The sequence below is a fragment of the Panthera onca genome, chromosome B3 (assembly GCF_046562875.1).
Source record: "Panthera onca isolate mPanOnc1 chromosome B3, mPanOnc1 haplotype 2, whole genome shotgun sequence".
NCBI lineage: Eukaryota > Metazoa > Chordata > Mammalia > Carnivora > Felidae > Panthera > Panthera onca.
Genome location: NC_138344.1, coordinates 117,965,675 through 117,984,162, shown reverse-complemented (window position 1 = coordinate 117,984,162; position 18,488 = coordinate 117,965,675). Strand labels below are relative to the sequence as shown.

The following is an 18,488-nucleotide window of genomic DNA, read 5'->3' as shown; positions in this document are numbered from 1 at the left end:
CAAACCATGTATGTGTCATTAGATGGGAGTCTGTAAGAGCACACTGATGCAGGCCGGCCAGGTTGAGAACCCAGAGGGGATCCTGCAGGACCAACCAAGAAGGTCTGTGGCTTCATGCAGGATAGAAATCAAACTTGAACCAACTGGAAATGAGATCAGAGTCTATTGAAGATACAGAGAGAGTAGATACAGATGGAACATTAGGGAGACTCGAGAAAGGAAAAGGAACAGGAGTCTCATCTTCGCTTGGGTCTAGAGTTTTTCCAGAGGGTTGTGGTCTAGTGTACGTCTTCTCAGGGATCCAGGAACTGGTCAAAACATGGGTGAGTGCTCAGGTGTCCTCCATAAGTCACTTATGTCCCTGGAGCCAGGGGTCTTGGAAAACCTCGTGACCACCCCATGAAGTCACTTCTTAGATATCATCTATTGTGCTGCAAGGCTCCAAAGAACTCATTAACCCCTTGACCTTTACAAGGAGGGCATACATTGTTTGTACCATAAGCCCTGATGCAGGGTGGGAGTACAGGTCCTAGCAAGAATAGAAGCAGGAAAAGGAGCAAAGAAAAAAAACAGGTTTTTTTGATGGGGTCCCTTCAGTTTCCCTGTCTCACAACACAATGCCAAAAAATGAAATAAAATAAAATAAAATAAAATAAAATAAAATAAAATAAAATAAATCCCCATGGAAGAGGAGAGACCCAGAATTCAAAGTAGTGTGACTCCAGCTTTCTTTCCTAAATACTGATCTCTATTTATAACTGACAAAGCTTTGGGACATTTAGAGGTGAAAATATAAACTATAAAATAAGTGAATCTTTCCCTTTTTCTTCTCTTCCAGTGACACTGTTATCACCAGAAGTATAAAAAGCAATAATTTCCACCATGAATGCCTCACAGCTATGGAACACAGGGAAAAAAGGACTTTGGGGGAGTATCAGCTAACCACAAAACAAAATCTTTCCTTTCCCTGACTCATGTAACCCATGTTTTTATTTATTCGTTTATACATTCCCTCCAAGTGAAATACTGATTCAAAAAGTATCATCATGGATATCAAAGTTATTTCCACTTCTATCAAACCCGAGGATTCTGGAATCTGGCTACCATGAGGCATTTGAGACAATAAATAATTCTGTACAAGTACTTTCTCAGCCCCTCTATCTTTGACTTTGTCATTTCATAGTGAAAGGACTTTATTGTGCACTCTGCATTGCTGGCCAGAACAAGAGGGCCCAATGAACGCTTCAGTCAGTCAGCAAGGCCAGACAGAAGGTCTAGTAGAAGGTCTGCACTGTGGGAGATGTAGCAGCCGCAGAAGAAATGACCCTTGTGCTCAAGGAGTTTACAAGGGGTTTTATAAGACATACATACAAGAATCTTTCAAAGACAATATGCTTAATCTAGTAGGAAATGTGTGGCACCCAGCAGATGTGCTGTAGGAGTCAGGGTGGAGGTGGGAGGGGCTGGAGTAGTCATGAAGACACAGGAGTTTGTTTGGATCTCAGTGCACAGGACTTGGATAGACAGAGAGAAGACCCTCCAGATGAGGGGAAGGATACGAGAAAAGGCTGGAGGAAGGAATTAGCTTGCTTTTGTTAATCTGTTCATATAAACAAAATATTATACTGACAAAATACTCCAGGGGTATCCCAAACCCTTTCTAAAGAGCCTTGCCTGTCCTTCCCGACTGAAACATCTGTAGGACATGCCCTTCTCAGTTGTCTCCTTTTTATTGTTCCTCTTTTCCTCTTTCCTCTCCCTTTCTTCTGCCACAGACCTTCATGATCTCCACTGGCTGATTAAACAAGTGACAGCTCCCTATCCTACCCTAAAAGGAAGCTTCTGTTTGGCCCAGCATGTGAGAGAAATGCAGTGCCAACCTTCTCTTGGTTGAGATCTAGAGAAAACTTCTATTTTTCAACCAAGATTCATGTCTTTATCAGTTTACGCATACCAGCTAAGTTAGTATCCGTTAGTGAATTACCATCAACAGCAATCTTCTTGACAAGACCAACAGCAAAGTGGGGCTTGTGGGTCAGAAGGAAAGCATCTGTGTTAGAATTTACTCCCTCTTCTTCACACTCTCCTCCTGGTTATCACTTAATCCTCTCGCTCTACCATCATTTCTTTAAGAAAAAAAATTTTAATGTTTATTTTGAGACAGAGAGAGAGTGTGCACACGCAAGCAGGAGAGGGGCAGAGAGAAGAAGAGAGAGAATCCCAAGCAGGCTCCTCACAGCCAGTGCATAGCCGGAAGTGGGGCTCAAACCCATGAACCATGAGATCATGACCTGAGCCGGAATCAAAAGTCGGATGCCTAACCAACTGAGCCACTCGGGCACACCCCCATCATTTCTTGATGATCTATATTGTCAGCAAACATTTATTAAATGCATGTATTATTGGAGCGCCTGGCTGGCTCAGTGGGTTAAGTGTTCAACTCTTGATCTTGGCTCAGGTCATGATCTCACAGTTCATGGGACCGAGCCCCGTGTTGGGCTCTGTGCTGACAGTGCAGAGCCTACTTGGGATTCTCTCCATCTCTCTCTTCCCCTCCCTTTCTCCCTCTCTCAAAATAAACAAATAAAACATTTTTAAAAATGCATGTATTTATTTACTCATCATGGATACGTCAGGAAGCATAAGACCGTTTCTCTCACTTTGAGGAATTTGTCATCCAGTTGGATAAAATAGGCTTGTCTGTTTAGAGGCAGCATCAGACCGTCTCAGGGGTCAAATGAGCTGGATACTCTAATATTTTTGGGACTCCAGAAGTACTTTATTTTTTTTTTAATTTTTTTTTAACGTTTATTTATTTTTGAGACAGAGAGAGACAGAGCATGAAGGGGGAGGGGCAGAGAGTGAGGGAGACACAGAATCTGAAACAGGCTCCAGGCTCTGAGCTGTCAGCACAGAGCCCGACGCGGGGCTCGAACTCACGGACTGTGAGATCATGACCTGAGCTGAAGTCAGACCCTTAACCGTCCAAGCCACCCAGGGGCCCCTCCAGAAGTACTTTAAAAAATAAAGTGCCCAGGCCGTCGCCTGCTAACGCCAGCGCCGCCTCTAGCTCACTGAGCTCCAGCCAAAGGAGAAGGGGGGTAAGTGAGAAGGTCTCAGTACCATGGCTCCTACAAAGCAGACTGCCAGCAAATCCACTGGGGGTAAAGCACCGAGGAAGCAACTGGCTACAAAAGCTGCTCCCAAGAGTGCGCCCTCTACTGGAGTGGTGAAGAAACCTCATTGTTACAGGCCTGGTACCGTGGCACTCCGCGAAATTAGACGTTACCAGAAGTCCACTGCACTTCTGTTCCACGAACTTCCTTTCCAGCGTCTGGTGCGAGAAATTGCTCAGGACTTCAAAACAGACCTGCGCTTCCAGAGCGCGGCTATCGGTGCTTTGCAGGAGGCAAGCGAGGCCTACCTGGTGAGCCTCTTCGAAGACACCAGCCTGTGTGCTATCCATGCCAAACGTGTAACAATTATGCCAAAAGACGTCCAGCTAGAGCACCGCATACGTGGAGAACGTGCTTAAGAATCCGCTCTGATGGAAAACATTTCATGCTTTAAAAAAAAAAAAAAAAATCTTCTTCCTGTTATTGTAGTTCTGAACATTAGATATTTTTTTTTCCATGGGGTCAAAAGGTACCGAAGTATATGATTGCAAATGGAAACATCGGGGACAGAAATCAGGTATTGGTAAGTTTTTCCATTTTCATTTGTGTGTGAATTTTTAATATAAATGCAGGGACATAAAGGATTAATGCAAGTCAAAATGTTTCAGTGAACACGTTTCAGCAGTTCAACCTTATAACAATTATAAATAAACCTGTTAAATTTTTCTGGACAATGCCAGCATTTGGATTTTTTTTAAAACAAGTAAATTTCTGATTGACGGCGACTAAATGGTGTTTGTAGCATTTTTATCATACGGTAGATTCCATCCATTCACTATACTTTTCTAACTGAGTTGTCCTACATGCAAGTACATGTTTTTAATGGTGTCTGTCTTCTGTGCTGTTCCTGTAAGTTTGCTATTAAAATACATTAAACTATAAAAAAAATAAATAAAGTGCGCAAACTGAATTTTAATAAATGATGGTAGATTTTTTTAACATATACACTTAAATCACTGCTTTTAACACAAAACATTACAATGACTAACTTTTGAAAGAATGTCAAAAATCTAAATTGACATGAATATTCATAACAGCATTATTCATAATAGCCAAAAAGTGGAACCAGTTCAAATGCCCATCAACTGATGGATGGATAAATACAATTTGCTGTATCTGTACAATAAAATATTATTTTTCAGTAAGAATAAATGAAGTATTAAAAATAATAATAAATGAAATATTGATACAGGCTACAGCATGGCTGAACCCTGAAAATGTTCTAGTAAGTGAAGGAAGCCAGTTTCAAAGGACCACATATTGTATGATTTATATGAAATTTCCAGAGAGACAAATTTACAGAGACAGAAAGTAGATTAGTAGTTGCCTAGGACTGACAAAGGTGGGAATGGGGAGGGAGAGGAGAAAAGGAATTGACTACTAATGGGATTTCTTTCAGGAGAGACAAATATGTTCTAAAATTAGACTGTGATGATGGTTGCACAACCCTGTGAATATACAAAAAAACCCGTTGCATTGTATGCTTTAAGTGGGTGCATTGTATGGCATATAATTATATCTCAATAAAACTGTTTTTAAAAAGTCTAAATTGAGGGATGCCCGGGTGACTCAGTTGGTTAAACTTCCAACTCTTGGTTTTGGCTCAGGTCATGATCTCGATGTTCATGAGTTCTAGCCCCCCTCTCTGGCTCTGCGCTGACAGTGCGGAGCCTGCTTGGGATATTCTCTCCCTGTCTCTCCGCCCCTCCTTGGCTCTCTCTCTTTCTCTCTTTCAAAATAAATAAAGAAACTTTATTTTTTTAATGTTTATTTTTGAGAGAGAGACAGAGACACAGACAGAGCATGAGTAGGGGAGGGGCAGAGAGAGGGAGACACAGAATCCGAAGCAGGCTCCAGGCTCTGAGTTGTCAGCACAGAGCCTGACAAGGGGCTTGAACTCACAAACCGTGAGATCATGACCTGAGCCAGAGTCGGACACTTAACCGACTGAGCCACCCAGCTGCCCCAAAATAAATAAATAAACTTTAAAAAAAAGTCTAGATTGAAAGCCTTTTATGATTACAAAAGGCCCACCAATGCAGGATGCTGAGCAGTGTGGCACAATGGACAGAACACCAGTTCGGAAGTCAAACGCATCCGAATCCAAATAGTCTGCTACTTACCAATTGTGCGACCTTAGGTGAATTATTCAAATTCTCTGATACTTCTTTTATTTACAGTAAAATGAAGACAACAGTTCCTCTTATAAGCCTGTTTTTGGATAACATTTATTTTATTATTATTACTTTTTAATTAATTAATTAATTAATTTTTGAAGAACATGTATTTTTAAAATATGTCCTAAACAGTTATTATGTTCTAGGCGCTGTTCTAGGTTCTGGGGATACAGCAGGTGACCAGGACAGTCAAGGTTCTCTATATTACATCTCACACAAAAAAATTGAGATTTTTACATGAAATCTCTCTGATGTTAAATAATGGCAACTAATTTAAAAATATTAAGACTACCATAAGCTAACACTGTGCCAAATACATCTATGTGCCAAATTCTGCCCTTAGGCTGATAGTTTGTGACTCTTGATACAGACTTTTCACGTGGTAAATTTCTAGAATATTGCCCACTTGGCTGAACCTTGGCACTCAGCCTGTTCCCATATGTTGCCCAGCATCAACGAAAGAAACATTTCTCAAAATTCAGGGAAATCATCCTAGCAAGTAATTGAACCAAGCAGTGGCCTGGATCCCATCTCTATAAGATGCTGCAGCCTTCCTCGCTGACCCAATGAGGTCCCATTCGTTTTGCATGCCTGGGCTGAGCTGGTATGTTCTATAGGATGGATTTGGAAGAGACTGTGCTTTGCATGCCTTTCCAGATCATCCATCTGTCCTCTTAGGACCTCTGTGGGAGGCCAGTTAAGACACGGTCTCACATGTTAGACCCTTTCATTTTCTTTTACCTGCTAATATCTATCATCTCAACTGTTTTGGCCAAACCTGTAAGCATGCAGTAACGGTACAGGCAGCTCTTTCCTGAAACTCAATAAGAGATGATTAATTTAATTTGTTTTAATTCTCTAACATGTTCATGATCTCAGAAAAAAAATGTTTTAAATTTATCTTGTAGCTCTTCAATTCACAATCAAACAACTTCACATTGCTCATTTATCTATCTCCGCAGCACTTGAGTTTGAACTCCGGGAAGAGGGAGTCTAGAGAGAGGATTCAGGAAATCAGTGCCTTCATTGGACCATACTATCCCATCAACAGCAAACTGTTGTTTGGAGTACTTCACCCCATTGGATCATGGAATTCCCTAACGCCCTTAAGTTTGAAAAGCTAAGTGGAGCACACCCGACTTCCAAAAGTCTTTGCAAAGGCTATGTGATGTGGTAGAAAAATGGTACACTTGAGTTCGAGTTTCCTTCTGCTACTAATAAGTATAGGACTCTGTGCAGATTACTTTATCATTCTGAGTTTTACTTTGATCATTTGTAACATGGAAAGAATAATAATTATCTCGTGGGTCGATTACAGTGGTTCTCAACCTGGTTGCTTTTTAAAACTGCTTTTTTAAAATGTCACAGCACGTGCCACACCTCCAGCAAATTAAGTCAGAATCTCTGAAGGTGAAACCCAGACACCAGCAAATTTTTAAAAGCTTCACAACCCATTCTAATATGCAATGAGGATTGAAAATAACTGGTGCGGCTTAAATAATGTTACTTGTGTAAAGCAGGTACTCAACAGTTCCTAGTTAGTCCCCAATTTAAGTTTCAAACCAGCAATTGATATGTTTGGTATGTGTTCTTTTTTTTTTTTCTGATATTCATAAACTTTAATGAACTCGTTATTAGTTCTTATTGTTTACAGATTTGTTTTTGTTTTTTTTTTATTATGAAATTTGTCAAAGTGCTTTCCATACAACACCCAGTGCTCATCTCAACAGGTGCCCTCCTCAATACCCATCACCCATGCACCCCTCCCTCCCACTCCCCATAAACCCTCAGTTTGTTCTCAGTTTTTAGGAGTCTCTTATGTTCTGGCTCCCTCCCTCTCTAACCATTTTTTTTCTTCCCCTCCCCCATGGTCTTCTGTTAAGTTTCTCAGGATCCACATAGGAGTGAAAATACATGGAATCTGTCCTTCTCTGTATGACTTATTTCACTTAGCATAACACTCACCAGTTCCATCATCCATGTTGCTACAAAAGGCCATATTTCATTCTTTCTCATTGCCACATAGTATTCCACTGTGAATATAAACCACAATTTCTTTATCCATTTGTCAGTTGATGGACATTTAGGCTCTTTCCATAATTTAGCTATTGTTGAGAGTGCTGCTATAAACATTGGGGTACAGGTGCCCTATGCATCAGTACTCCTGCATCCCTTGGGTAAATTCCTAGTAGTGCTATTGCTGGGTCATAGGGTAGGTCTATTTTTAATTTTTTGAGGAACCTCCACACTGTTTTCCAGAGTGGCTGCGCCAGTTTGCATTCCCACCAACAGTGCAAGAGGGTTCCCGTTTCTCCACATCCTCTCCAGCATCTGTAGTCTCCTGTTTTGTTCATTTTAGCCACTCTGACTGGCGTGAGGTGATATCTGAGTGTGGTTTTGATTTGTATTTCCCTGATGAGGAGCAACGTTGAGCATCTTTTCATGTGCCTGTTGGCCATCTGGATGTCTCCTTTAGAGAAGTGTTTATTCATGTTTTCTGCCCATTTCTTCACTGGATTATTTGCTTTTCGGGTGTGGAGTTTGGTGAGCTGTTTATAGATTTTTGGTATGTGTTCTAAGACTGCACCACTAGGTGTCGGTAAGAGCCATACATATTGGTTAGGAGTTTCTGATTATCTGTTGTCCAGGTAACAACTATGTACTATTACACAACTATTTGTTGAGTACCTACCTTATGCCAGTCACAGCGCTAATGACTCTTAAAACATGGGATTTCTAATCCTATATCAAGTAGGCAAGGTAGTTGTCCCAATCATGAGGAAGCCAAGGGTCAGAATGATTCTGTTACTTGTACAGGTCACAGTAAGTAGCAGAACTGAGATTCAAGCTTCATTAATCCATTTTCTCAGTCAAAACCATTGAACACTTACTATACACAACATACTGTATGTATCTGCTATTGGGGATCCAAAGATGAATAAAGCATAGTTTTCATCCTCTGGAAGTCCATCTTTACCCTTAATTCCTAGGTACATTTAGGAAGAAAAGATGGGCATGTTCTTTTACAGTTGTTATTAGCCTTGGGATAGCTATATCTTCTGAAGAACTCAAATGCTGCTATCCTAAGAGGATGGAATGACCCTTAGGTAGAGTTTCCTGGGATAGCTGTTCCACTGTACCCAGCCATTACAATAAAAGTTTAAAAATTTGAGAGCCTGTTAGATTCCTAAAAGGCTAGAGATCACATCTGGCCTGTTTTAACACTGTGGCATTTGCTTAATTTATATCCTCACTAACAAAGTATCAGCATAGAGTACGTATCTAATTTTTAAGCAATGAATATTGCTGAATAAATAAATGAATGCCCAGTACTCTGCTAAACGCTACAAAAAAGAGAGGGGGAAATGTTTAAAGAAGTCTGCACCTTATTCTGGTAAGCAAATCTGAATACTTCCTTCCAAAGGAAAGTTCTAAGGAAATGTTCTAAGAAGCCCCAACTGATTCATCCCTGTGGCAGGAAAGTCTCAGATCTTGGAGAAGTTTCTAAATGAGTCAGGGACCACTGGACTGTTATACTACTAGATTTGATCAGGGGATCCAGAGTCTGATGGCTGCTTTAGGGTCTGTTCCATGTCACAAGGATACCAGTTGTGCTTGTCTCTAACCAAGCCTTTTGACAATTAGGATCATAGGGATTACTAGGCTGGGTCAAACCCATAGACCATTCAGTAGTCTCTTTGGAGAAAAGGTTATTTAAGTAGTGGAATGCAGACCTGATTATGAATCAGAATCACTTGAGGGAGCTTCGCAAAAATGAGATACAGATCCCCGGACCCTGTTCCACCCTAGTGAAGTGAAATCCCTGGAACTAAGAGAGGAAACTGGGATCCTTTTTTTTTTTTTTTTTTTTTTTTTAATTTATTTTGAGAGAGACATAGTATGAGTGGTGGAGGGGCAGAGAGAGAGAGAAAGGGAGAAAGAGAATCCCTAGCAGCCTCCAAGCGGTCAGTGCACAGAGCCTGACTTGGGGCTCAAACTCATGAAAACGTGAAATCATGACCTGAGCTGAAGTTGGACGCTTAACTGACTGAGCCACCCAGGTGCTCCAGATCCTGGGATTCTAATATAGAATCAGGGTTGAAAAATGGCTGGTTCACTCATAAATGGCTCTGCAATTCATATATTTTCTATATTCTGATTATATTCCTTCCCTGGGTAAGAATTTCATGCATTTATCACTTACAGTGTGAAGTAATATTCCTTTTTATCAGTACTAAGCTTATCTCTTTTGGAAGTTTGTAAATAACATTGAAATCCTAAGATTTAGGGATTTCAGAGATGGGTCCGTGTTCATTTAACCCATGCTTTTTGTGGTACTGTGGATTTGGGTCTGCTTTCCCCCTAAAGGGGGCCTATTAATCACATGCCCATTCTTGTGATTTTTTTTTGTTTGTTTGTTTGTTTACAAGCAGCTCTGGCTTTATCAAGTGATCCATTCTGCATCAGGTAGACAACCTTTGCCCGCTTTGTGCAAGAGCAGAAAAATAATATCTGTTCCTGTGATAATTGTGACCTGGGATGGCTGCCGCTTTAGGTCACTCAGGACAGGTGAGCACTTGTTGCAGATTTGGGTTAAAGTCTTGTTATGAGTCTAGTCAGCCTGCTAGCTTTGGAGAGACCGGGAAGGAGTTTATACTTTTACTTAATTGTTCAAAGACTAACATACTCCTTCAGAATGACAACCTGAATGGTTTGCAGAAAGAAACCAGAGAAGGGAGTGGAGTGGGAGTATTTATAGAAAAACACACAAGGGGTTGAATAGAGAAGAATACCAGGTTCACATACCTGCCAAATAAAAGGAAAAAGGTCTGATTTAACCACTTTCTTTAAAACAAAAACACTGAGTGATTGTAGGTAGAGAGCTACAATTGGGGTGATCATTTGGGGATCTCCAACTGTCCCTTGATGAATCCAAGTTTCTAAGTAGCCTTATGTACATGTAAAAAAAAAAAAAGAGAGAGAGAGAGAGAGAGAGAGAGGAGAAAGTAGGCTTGGGAGAGATACTGAGAGAGAGAAGTGTTATCCAATCATAGCCTGTACAACCCTCTAGGCAAGTTAGACCTGGCCAGCATCTGTCTGCACAGAAAATTTATTAGAGCGTGGTTGGAAATTTCTAATACTCCAGAGATGAGATTTCTGGTTGTATTCCTTATGGACCTCAACAATGACCCCGCTCTAAGCTAAGGTTATTAGAAAATAGATCACTATTTTCTACAGCTATGAAACTGGCATTGGTCCGCCCAAGGTGAAAAAACTGTGGCCTCTGATTCTAATACGGGTGCTCTGGCTTCCGTATGATCAACACTCCAAATAATAATAACTCCACATTCAAAATAATAATAACTTCTCCTGGCAATTCTTTTCATCTAGAGATTTCAAAGCATCTCACCAACACCTACTCATCCCCTAGGTAGCTGATTAAGCCACATCTCTGACATTCATCTTTCACTTGGGGTCCTCCCATAAATTGATGACTAAGCTGAAAAGAGTGTGGGCCTCCTGACTCAAGGTCTCACCCTCAGTACCTACTCCACTTTGCTACCCAGTCTTGAGCAGTTTGTGGTACTCCCACAGGGCGTAATTCTTTGTAGGGGCCTACGTATCAGATCTGCCTGCTTCTTTGCTGTCATTACCTCCTACTGACTGCATTTCTGGTTCCCTAGTGTCCTGGCAACTGAGCTGTGCCATGGTCACATCTGGGATGCAAGAACTGTTGAAGAATCCACAGGGATTCTTCATGTCTTGTCATCCTTTATCCCAGTTTGCACCTCCTCCCACAGACTCGAGGCCATCATAGTACTGTGTTCTAGGCTTATTTTTCCTCCTTCCTTATCTCCAGTCTCACCTCCCCTCAGCAACAGGAAGCCACAGGCCCAGAGGAAGGAAAGGGAGGGAAATGTCTTTTTTTTTTTTTTTTTTCTCTCAGATTGCCCTCTTGTTCCCACTGAGGGACTGAGGCCATGAATATTGGCCTCAATGGGAAGAAGAAGGGATTAGAAGGATGAGTTTTTGCTTCTATCACTCATCCTGAGGGAGTTAGCTTCTTATTGATTGATTGATTGATTGATTGGAGGAGGGATGACTCAGTGCAGACCCTTAAAGGGAAATCCGTCTTAGAGTCTGAGGGCCACCATTTTAATATCCAGTCTGTATTTTAATATCCAGACCAGAATGGTCTCGGAAGAAATTGAACTCTCCCTGTCCCCAGTGTTGGGCCTTCCCCAAAGGAGTACCTCTGTCTTGGGGAGTCTAACAAAGACAGGCAGTGGGATTCCAAATTCAGAATGCAGGGATGGGCCCTATACACTGGCGGAGGGCTTTATTTAGTCATATTCCACTACTGTGCTTTTACCTACTAATTACTATAACCACCAGTGATCATTATACGATAATTAGCACATGCCTTTTTTATAACTCCCAGAGCACCACCCCAAAATAAATGATGGTGTAGGGTGGCAAGGCTGCTCCTAGAGACAACTCCTGACTCATTCATTCACTAAATATGTAGTGAACTACTGTGGGCCAGGCCCTGTGCTGGGCAGTTACGAGCAGCATGAATGTGGTTCTTGATATCACAATGCTGACACAATACAGGAGGAATAGGCACTAAGGAAGCTTACATGTGGGATGTGTGTATCCAATGTGGAAGTGTCGTGTGTATAAGAGGGGCACGCCACCCAATGGTGGCTGGGAGAAGGGAATGTCAGAAGGTTCTGCTGTAGTAGTAGAAGCTAGTCATGGAATCCAACTTAGGGTAGGCCTACACTGTTTGTTTAATTTCCCCAGAACATAACGTTAACACCAAAGCTGCCTCCTCATATTAACCCTACAAAGTAACTCCCGGGCTATGCCAAATACAGTGCCTCCAACTCTGCTTCTGTACAGTGGGACACTACTTTGGAAAAGTGTGGAAGTGTGAAATTCTACACTAAGTGGAAGATGTTATTATTGTATCCCACTGAAGAGAGTCTTTGAACGAGGAAAATGGCACCAGGGAAATAGGTGCAGAAATCAGATTCTTCTATTTCCACACCCAAGCCCAATTCTCTGTGCCCTTGAAGGGGTCTGGGTCTGTGATGGGAAATAGGTTTGTCTGTCTCTACTTGAGCAACAACATCCTTCTTATCAGCTGCTGCACTGAGAAGACACTGATGTCCTCTTGCAGGAAACTGACAGGAAAAGAAAGAAAGCCTACCACTAAATACACTTCCTGAGAGCAAAATGAAATGGCTGCTGCCCTGGCTGCCTGTAGGAAAGGGCTGAATAAATAAATACAACCATCCCTATTGTGTAGTCAGACTTCCTGGGGGCAAGTCCTCATCTCCCCGCCCCTTCTTTCCCTTCTAAAATTGGCCATCCTGCAGAGGAGCAGAGGTTTTCCCCAGCTACTGAAAGGTATTGAAACTTACAAGTCTCCAGACACAGAGAAAATACAGAGTTAGAAGGAGAGAAGACAAGACTCACAGAAGGAGGAACTTGATATTGCTACACACCTCTCCTTTAACCTCACAGAACTTTTTCAGCAACTTCTGCTTTGAACCTTTCTGTGCACAAGTCTGGTAATGTCTGGAGACAAGTCAGGAGGAGAAAAGCCTAGCGTTAGTGCATCTCAGAAAATCCATGGGCCTGTTAAAATCACCGCTGGGCAGGTGACCTGATTTGGAGGCAGAGGTGTAAACTGTCATCATCTGTGAATATTTATTGAGCTCTAGCGGTGTAGCACCATAGCAGAAACTGCTTGAGAAGGTGACTCTGCAGCAAGAAACAGTTCCAGGGGCTCCTGGCTGGCTTAGTTGGTAGAGTACGCAACTCTCGATCTTAGGGTTGTAAGTTCCAGCCCCATGTTGGGTGTGGAGATTACTTAATAAAATCTTGAAAAAAAAAGAGAGAGAGAGAAACAATTCCAGTCTAAAGGATCCTAAGGCATTTCCTTGTGAGGAGCTTTTTTCTTCTGCATGGAACACGGACAGAAGGAAAGAACATGTACACAAATGGGGCAGGGGAAGAAGGCATTGGGAGGATAAAGAGAGACTGGGGATAGATACTTCTGGCCTGAAAAGATGAGATCAGATGAGTACTTGAACCTTTGTCTTTCTATAGTGTCTTTGGTCTAAAGATTATTTATACTTTAGGAGAACCCCCCTCATTTTTCTCATATAATCATGAGTGAACCCTGAGAAATGACTCACAGCCAAAATAATGGGGTTTCTTTGATTATACTTCCTCATTTTCTCTGGCCATAGGCCACCCCTCCATATCCTCCTTCCTTATAAGGAACCTAGCTTCAACCCAGTCACTCCAACCTCTTAGTAATCTTTCTTTCATGTTGCAAACTAGACTCTCTTCCTCCTACTTTCGCTTATTTAAAAATTTAAAAATTTATTTTTATCTTTTAAAGTTTATTTACTTTTGAGAGAGAGAGAGAGCATGCAGGAGGGGCTGAGAGAGAGGGAGACAGAGAATCCCAAGCAGGCTCTATGCCATCAGCCCAGAGCCCAGCCCAGAGCCTAGCCCAGAGCCCAATGCGTAGCTTAAACTCACAAACCGTGGAGATTACGACGTGAGCTGAAATCAAGAGCCAGTCACTTAATCGACTGAGCCACCCAGGTGCCCCTTTCTTTTTTTTTTTTTTAATTAAAAAAATTTTTTTTAAGTTTATTTAAGTGATTGCTACACCCAAACATGGGGCTCATGACCCGGAGATAAAGAGCTGCACACTCTTCCGGCTGAAACAGCCAGGTGCCCCTCTTCCTCCCACTTTCTAATTGCAAAATTGCTATTCTTTTAGTCTCTTGGTTCTTGCTGCTCCCGATCCAGGTATGGAAACTTTCTCTTGAGTGTCCTTACTGTACCCACAGAACCTGTGTGGGAATTACCCTTTCTCTTATCCTCAGTTGAGGACTGACTTAGCAGACTGCACGGTGACCAGCTTTTTTTTTGAAAGGGACAAAGACCACACAACCAAGTCCTTACCCCCCCGTCCCCCCTCCCCCCGGAGCTTCCATGGAGCCAAGCTCAGATTTCTGCATGAAGGAGGTGCTGCCATAATTAGCCCACCTTGCAGGTTTTGAGCATATCTTCTTTGAGCACATCCCCATAGCATAGGGCAGGCAGGAAATTAGGCTGAAGTTTAGATTTGTTGGCCATATTTTATGAATCCCAAATCTGCCATTACCTTCTGGCAAGTATGCGATACACATAGATAAATGAGACAAAATATTTGAAAATAAGATCATCCTGGAAAGGTTACTATCATCATAGCATATCCAGTAGCTTGGAGAGGAAAACAGATATCACATACTCATAAAAGTTAATAATAACTAATGGCTACTGTGCACATACCATGTGCTCAGTGTTTCCTGAATTATGTAGATTATCTCATTTATTCCTCATGAAGATTTTGTTCTAATAGCTAGAAGGGGGAGAGAACCATTATATACTCAATAATAACATTAATAGGAATAATAATTATTATATAAGCCAGTTATATATGTCAGGACTTAAATTGAATATTTTCTCTCATTTAATCTTTTTTCTTACATTTATTTATTTATTTTGAGACAGAGAGAGAGAAAGCGCGGGGGCGGGGGGGGGGGGCAAAGACAGAGGGAGAGAGAGAGAGAATCCCAAGCAGGCTCTGTGCTGCCAGCGCAGAGCCGGACCCTGGGCTCGATCTTACAACCGTGAGATCATGACCTGAGCCCAAATCAAGAGTCAGATGCTCAACTGACTGAGCCACCCAGATGCCCCTCTCTCATTTAATCTTTTATTTATTTATTTATTTATTTATTTAATTTATTTAAAAATGTTTATTTTTGAGAGAGAGAATGAGAGAGGGAGAGAGAGGGGGAGCATGTGCACATGCAGGGGAGGGGCAGAGGGAGAGAGGGAGACACAGACACTGAAGCAGGCTCTAGGCTCTGAGCTGTCAGCACAGATCCTGATGCGGCACTGGCACCCACGAATTATGAGATCATGACCAAGATCATGACCTGAGCAGAAGCTGGATGCTCAACCGACTGAGCCACTCAAGTAGCCCTCTCATTTAATCTTAAATGAAACCTACAAGGAGGTGTTGTTATTATTTCCTAAGGTAGGCCACTTCTAAAGTGGCTCCAGCGATCCCCCTCTTGGTGTCTATATTCTTGTGTAATCCTCTCTCCTTCAGCATAGGCAGGACCTAATGTCTTGCTTCTCAGTAGTAGAATGTGTCAAAAGTGATGCGATATCAGTTCTGTGATTAGATTACAAGTGACTGACTTCTGTCTTGCCAGAAGTCTCTCTTTTGCTGGTCTGCCCTCTTGCTTGCTTACTCTGATGATGTAAGCTGCCATGTTTTGAGATGCCTTGTGGAGAGACCCTCATGGCAAGGCACTGAGGGAGGCCTCATTCAATAGCTCCTGAAGATCTAAGGCCTTAGTCTAAAGCCTGTGAGCTACTGAGTTCTATCAACGATGATGTGAATGAACTGAGAACAGATCCATCCCGACTGAGCCTTGAGATGATTACAGCCTTGTAAGACCCAGAGCTAGTGGACTCAGCTAAGCTCCATCAGGATTTCTGACCCACAGAAACGGAGATAATAAATGTTGTTTTAAGTTACTAAGTTTTGGGGGTAATTTGTAACTAACACATCCCATTTCGTAGATGAAGAAAACTGGAGCTTGGGGATATAAATCAACTTTCCCAAAGTCACACAGCTAGTAAATGGCAGAGTCAGGATTTGAACACATTTAGATTCAAGAGTGATTTCAAGTCTACTTTCTTACGTAATTCCAGTGCTTGGCAAACTGTAGTTCTAGAAGGCATTCTACTCTCTGAAATCCTTGGAATGCAGCCATGTTTCCAGGAAACTCTTTGTGTGTAAAACAGAGATGGACAAAAGTTTAAATGGTGCTTGGTGCTTTGAGCAGCCCACTCCCTGCTGCGGAAGAATGGCTGGTCCACCCATAGATCTAGTGATAGTAACCAGGGGCTCTATTCAACAGCATAATGGCAGAGCTACGAGCTGCAGCCCATCCATTTTGCAAGCACTCAAGCTATCTTATCTATAAAATGCAAGGTGGGTAAAGGGGTAGTACACATTTTTCTTGAGGATGAAAATACATGCATTACATAATGAGGCCATCTGAAGTGCTATTTAAAGATCATATGAGCCCTAGCATTAGAAAACAAATGGTTCTACCTGTAGGAACACCATTTTTCACTTTAAAAAAAAAACCCCCACACACACCTTTTTTTTTTTTAAGCTTCTTCCCATCCATGGGAGACAGCTTTGAACTTTGAAACCACAGTGCTTTGTTCCAGCAGGGAAGGCAGCTTGGCACTTCTCTGTGTTGGAATCTCCGCAGTTTGAGATGGTGAAAACATCTTCTTCCAGACGGTTTCCCTTTCTTCATCCAGAGCTTTGTGCCAGTGATCACCTTTATAAAAGGTGGCTGCACGAATCTTGTCAGCTTTGCCCTGGTGCCAGAGCAGCAGGCTTTGAGCTCAGGGAGGCTTTCCAGGTGGCAGTGGAGCAAAGATCCCATAGGGTAAAGTTCTGGCATGGTTCTCCTTTCAACCAGTGACAGCCTACACTTTGTTGGTGTAATTGTGTAACCTGGTATAAAGTCCACAGCCAGAGAGATGGGGGTAGGACTCTAAGCTGGCTCAGAACTCTGTGGCCTCTTGACTTTGTCTAGCTTTCCTTACTCTCTTCTCTGCTGGCCCTGCCCCCCACCCTCCCTATCCCAACCCCTCCTCTCTAATCCCTTCATCCCATCAGTCTCCATCTTCAGGGATCCCTGACTCAGGGAACTACCTCTTATCAAATATCTTGGCTTGCTTCCAATTGCTAGAAACAGGCAGCTCTGGCTCTTGTCTACTATCAGAATGATTTTCTTCCCCACCGGTTGTTTGTTTCGCTAATCCATTTGGAATTGTGTCTAGAATCCAGTGTTGGGGGAGGGGAATCCAAAAATAAACAAACAGAAAAGGAGCTTTCCCTAGTGACATTGCCCCCACCCCGGACTAAAATAGAAATGACAGGAAACCTGGATTCTGCTCCCTTGAAAAGTGATATGATGAAAAGAGAGCAGAAAGTAGCATCAGCATTCGCTGAAGCCCAAGGCCTTAGACATCAGGACATCGCCACAAGTCCTTCATTTGCTACTTAATCAGGATTTATAAAGGCTATTTTTGCCTTTAATATACCTGCTATCCTGGTCTTGCTCAAGTGCCTCTGAACAGATACTATCTGCACTACCTCCACAGCCAGCCACACAACACAAAGCTACAGACTCCCTGACTCCAGCGTTCTTGCTTTCTAAGATGGGGTCTTAAGAGTGGTGAAGACATAACACAGGAAAGAAAAGAGAGGCTGGATGAATTATGTGGTAAGGTTATGTGATAAGACTCATGCAAAATCAAAACGTGGGGCACAAGCAATAAACTTTCTAGTACTGTGTGGACTTTAATAACATAATAAATAGCTTTCTGTTGGATCAAAGAATGTTCCTTAAAATCTTCCTTCTTTAAGATTTTTTCTTTTCTTACTGGACTGCACATGTTTATTTTACTTTTTTTTTCTTAACTGATTTCCATAAGGAACAGGAGTGGTAAAATGTATATATGCATGTGTGAGTGAAAACATTTGTGAGTACTTTGTTCTCACAGAACGGAATGAATAGCTGACCTTTGTGGAAGTATTCCTTGTTTTGTGATAGTTATTTTGTTGAGTTCCTGGACTTAGATGGCAAGTCCTCTTAGTGAGGCTGGACTAATTCTATGTTCTCTATGGCACCAAATCACTATGGCTGTACAGGAGCCATTATTACCCCAAGTACCATAATAATGCCCATGCCCTCCTATGACGTTATTGTTTCCTATCTGCCAGGACATTAATTGCCTTCTAACTTGCTCTAAAATTGGTAGGTAGGGCATACTGCCAAGACTAGAGAGAAGAAAGCTGTTGGTAATATAATAAAAGGCTGTGTAAAGGATATGCTGATACCTCCTTCTCATTGGGGAATCTTCACATTTGCATGTTACTTCATTTGTTATGGATGTCAGCTCAGGCTTGCCTTATGTCTTGGCTTCCATCTTATCATGGTCAATGTCTGATCTTTCCTTT

At 42.0% G+C, this 18,488-nt stretch overlaps 2 protein-coding genes across 3 annotated transcripts in view; both read left to right on the top strand.

Annotated features, from left to right (window-relative positions):
* HEATR4 (HEAT repeat containing 4) overlaps positions 1-1,150 on the top strand; it is a 49,001-nt gene extending 47,851 nt beyond the window's left edge. For both annotated transcript variants that reach the window (XM_060617320.3, XM_060617322.3), the window contains exon 18: positions 839-1,150. The gene's annotated coding sequence lies outside the window, so the exon portion shown is untranslated. The remainder of the gene's footprint in view (positions 1-838) is intronic.
* A 1,878-nt stretch (positions 1,151-3,028) lies between these two features.
* Positions 3,029-4,072, top strand: LOC132668375 (histone H3.3A-like). Its single transcript, XM_060617363.3, has one exon. The coding sequence runs from the start codon at positions 3,125-3,127 to the stop codon at positions 3,533-3,535; it is 411 nt and encodes a 136-aa protein (XP_060473346.2). The 5' UTR covers positions 3,029-3,124; the 3' UTR covers positions 3,536-4,072.
* Positions 4,073-18,488: the final 14,416 nt, after the last annotated feature.

Coding starts and splice junctions, on each gene's coding strand:
- LOC132668375 (XM_060617363.3), top strand. CDS start 3,125: ATGGCTCCTACAAAGCAGACTGCCAGCAAATCCACTGGGGGTAAAGCA.